The 1,690-nt window shown below is 38.6% G+C and overlaps 1 protein-coding gene across 1 annotated transcript; it reads right to left on the reverse strand.

Moving 5' to 3' along the window:
- Positions 1-44: 44 nt before the first annotated feature.
- On the reverse strand, positions 45-1,281 carry LOC100641954 (tigger transposable element-derived protein 6-like). Its single transcript, XM_011410576.1, has 4 exons — positions 880-1,281; positions 587-814; positions 337-523; positions 45-169 (listed from the first exon to the last, which is right to left on the reverse strand). The coding sequence occupies exons 1-4, from the start codon at positions 1,279-1,281 to the stop codon at positions 45-47; spliced, it is 942 nt and encodes a 313-aa protein (XP_011408878.1).
- Positions 1,282-1,690: the final 409 nt, after the last annotated feature.

The following is a 1,690-nucleotide window of genomic DNA, read 5'->3' on the forward strand; positions in this document are numbered from 1 at the left end:
CAACTCTTTTATATACTGTATATATATATATATAGATCTAGTTATCAATAAAAGTCTCTAAGAGTAGTTTGGTGTAACTGAGATGTTAGTTTTATCTTTAGTTTTTCGTCTTGTAATGTCGAGAGAACTTGTGATTGTAACTCAGCAGCTTTTTCGTGCCCTTTTTCGACTAAAAAAGGATTAGGTTATATGCTATTGCCATGCCTTCATCATACGAAGTGATACTAGATGAAACATCTTCATCTTGAGATTCATCGCTGCTACATGTATCACCATCTAGGACTACACAACTTCCAGTATGCATTATTTCATTGCTTTGTGATGACGACATCTAACTAACAACAGCAGATCTCAAATTGCATCTCCAATCAGCAGTTGTGTCGTCAATATCTATACCAAGGCTGGTTGAAAGATATGATTCATCATCTACATATTGCTCAGCTGAGATACCATCAGTAGTACCTACTTGTGTAACCAATTCATCCAACTCAGCAAATGGGTCGTCATCGGTATCATTCTCAGCCTCACAAGCAGTGCCTTAGTAATACCAGTGTCGAAGACATTTGGTGACAGTCTGCTCGGTTACTTCTTCCCAAGCTTCTTTTATCCATCGTATAGCCATTAAAATATCAACCGATTTACAAATAGTAGAAGCAGTGGTGTCATCCTCCTCATTTACTCTGGCTAGCATATATTTAAGTACTTTCTTCATATACTTAACTTTAAAATTTTTTATAATGCCTGCATCTTGAGGTTGTAGTCTTGAAGTGGTATTAGCATGAAGAAAGATGACTTTGACGTTAGAAAACTTATCCTTTAAATTAGGAGAGTGGGAAGACACATTATCCATAAATAGAAGTATTTTCGCTTCTCTCTAACCATTTTTTTATTTAGCTGTAAAATGACTTCATCCATGACATCTATGTTCATCCACGCTTTTTTATTGGCGTAGTATGGTAATCCATGTGGACATTTCTTATTTCTTAGGCCTTTAAAACACCTGGGACTAGCAGACTTACCAATTACTATTGGTGCTTCTTTCCCACCTGCTGCGTTGGCAAAAAGAGAGATGGTTAGCCTCTCCTTGGCCTTCTTTCCTCCTCTACATTGTTTAGCTTTATCAGAGAGAGATTTATCAGGAAGTGCACGGTAGAAACAACCAGTTTCATCTGTGTTCCATATATCTTCGGGAGAATAACCAGCAATCAGAGACTTCACCCTATCGTGCCACCCAGTAACCGTAGCTTCACTGACATCTCCACATTCTCCACTCACAGTCATCTGTTGAATACCATGTCGCTTTTTGAAGCAGTCCAACCAGCCGTTTGATGCCTTGAATGTCGTATCCTTATCGAGAGATCGGGCAATTTCTAAAGCTTCTTTCAAACATGGCCCAGAAACAGGTATGTTTTATTGTCTAGCTAAACAGTACCATTTGTAAACGGCTTCATTTATATCTGGGAAAGTGGCTTTATGAGCTCTTTTAGTGTCTTGAGAACAGTTCATAAGTTCGAACTGGTTCCTTATTGAGACTTTACTTTTAATGATCGATTGAATCTGAGTCTCTTCACAATCAAAAACCGTTGCTACTTTCCTTGCTCCACAACCAGGGTTTCTATCGATGTAATCAAGGACCTCGATCCTTCTCTTCAAAGACAACTCGTTTCTCTTGACAGGTGCGGCGGCCATA

This window comes from Amphimedon queenslandica, unplaced genomic scaffold (genome assembly GCF_000090795.2).
Source record: "Amphimedon queenslandica unplaced genomic scaffold, v1.1 AMPQUscaffold_7844_Cont20209, whole genome shotgun sequence".
Lineage (NCBI taxonomy): Eukaryota > Metazoa > Porifera > Demospongiae > Haplosclerida > Niphatidae > Amphimedon > Amphimedon queenslandica.

Excerpts from the sequence above, each read along its gene's own strand:
- LOC100641954 (XM_011410576.1), bottom strand. The coding sequence starts at position 1,281 with ATGACTGTGAGTGGAGAATGTGGAGATGTCAGTGAAGCTACGGTTACT. Across the intron at positions 524-586 it reads TAAAAGAAGCTTGGGAAGAA|GCTGAGAATGATACCGATGA; the intron begins GTAACCGAGCAG and ends ACTGCTTGTGAG. Across the intron at positions 170-336 it reads TTTGAGATCTGCTGTTGTTA|TCGAAAAAGGGCACGAAAAA; the intron begins GTTAGATGTCGT and ends ATCCTTTTTTAG.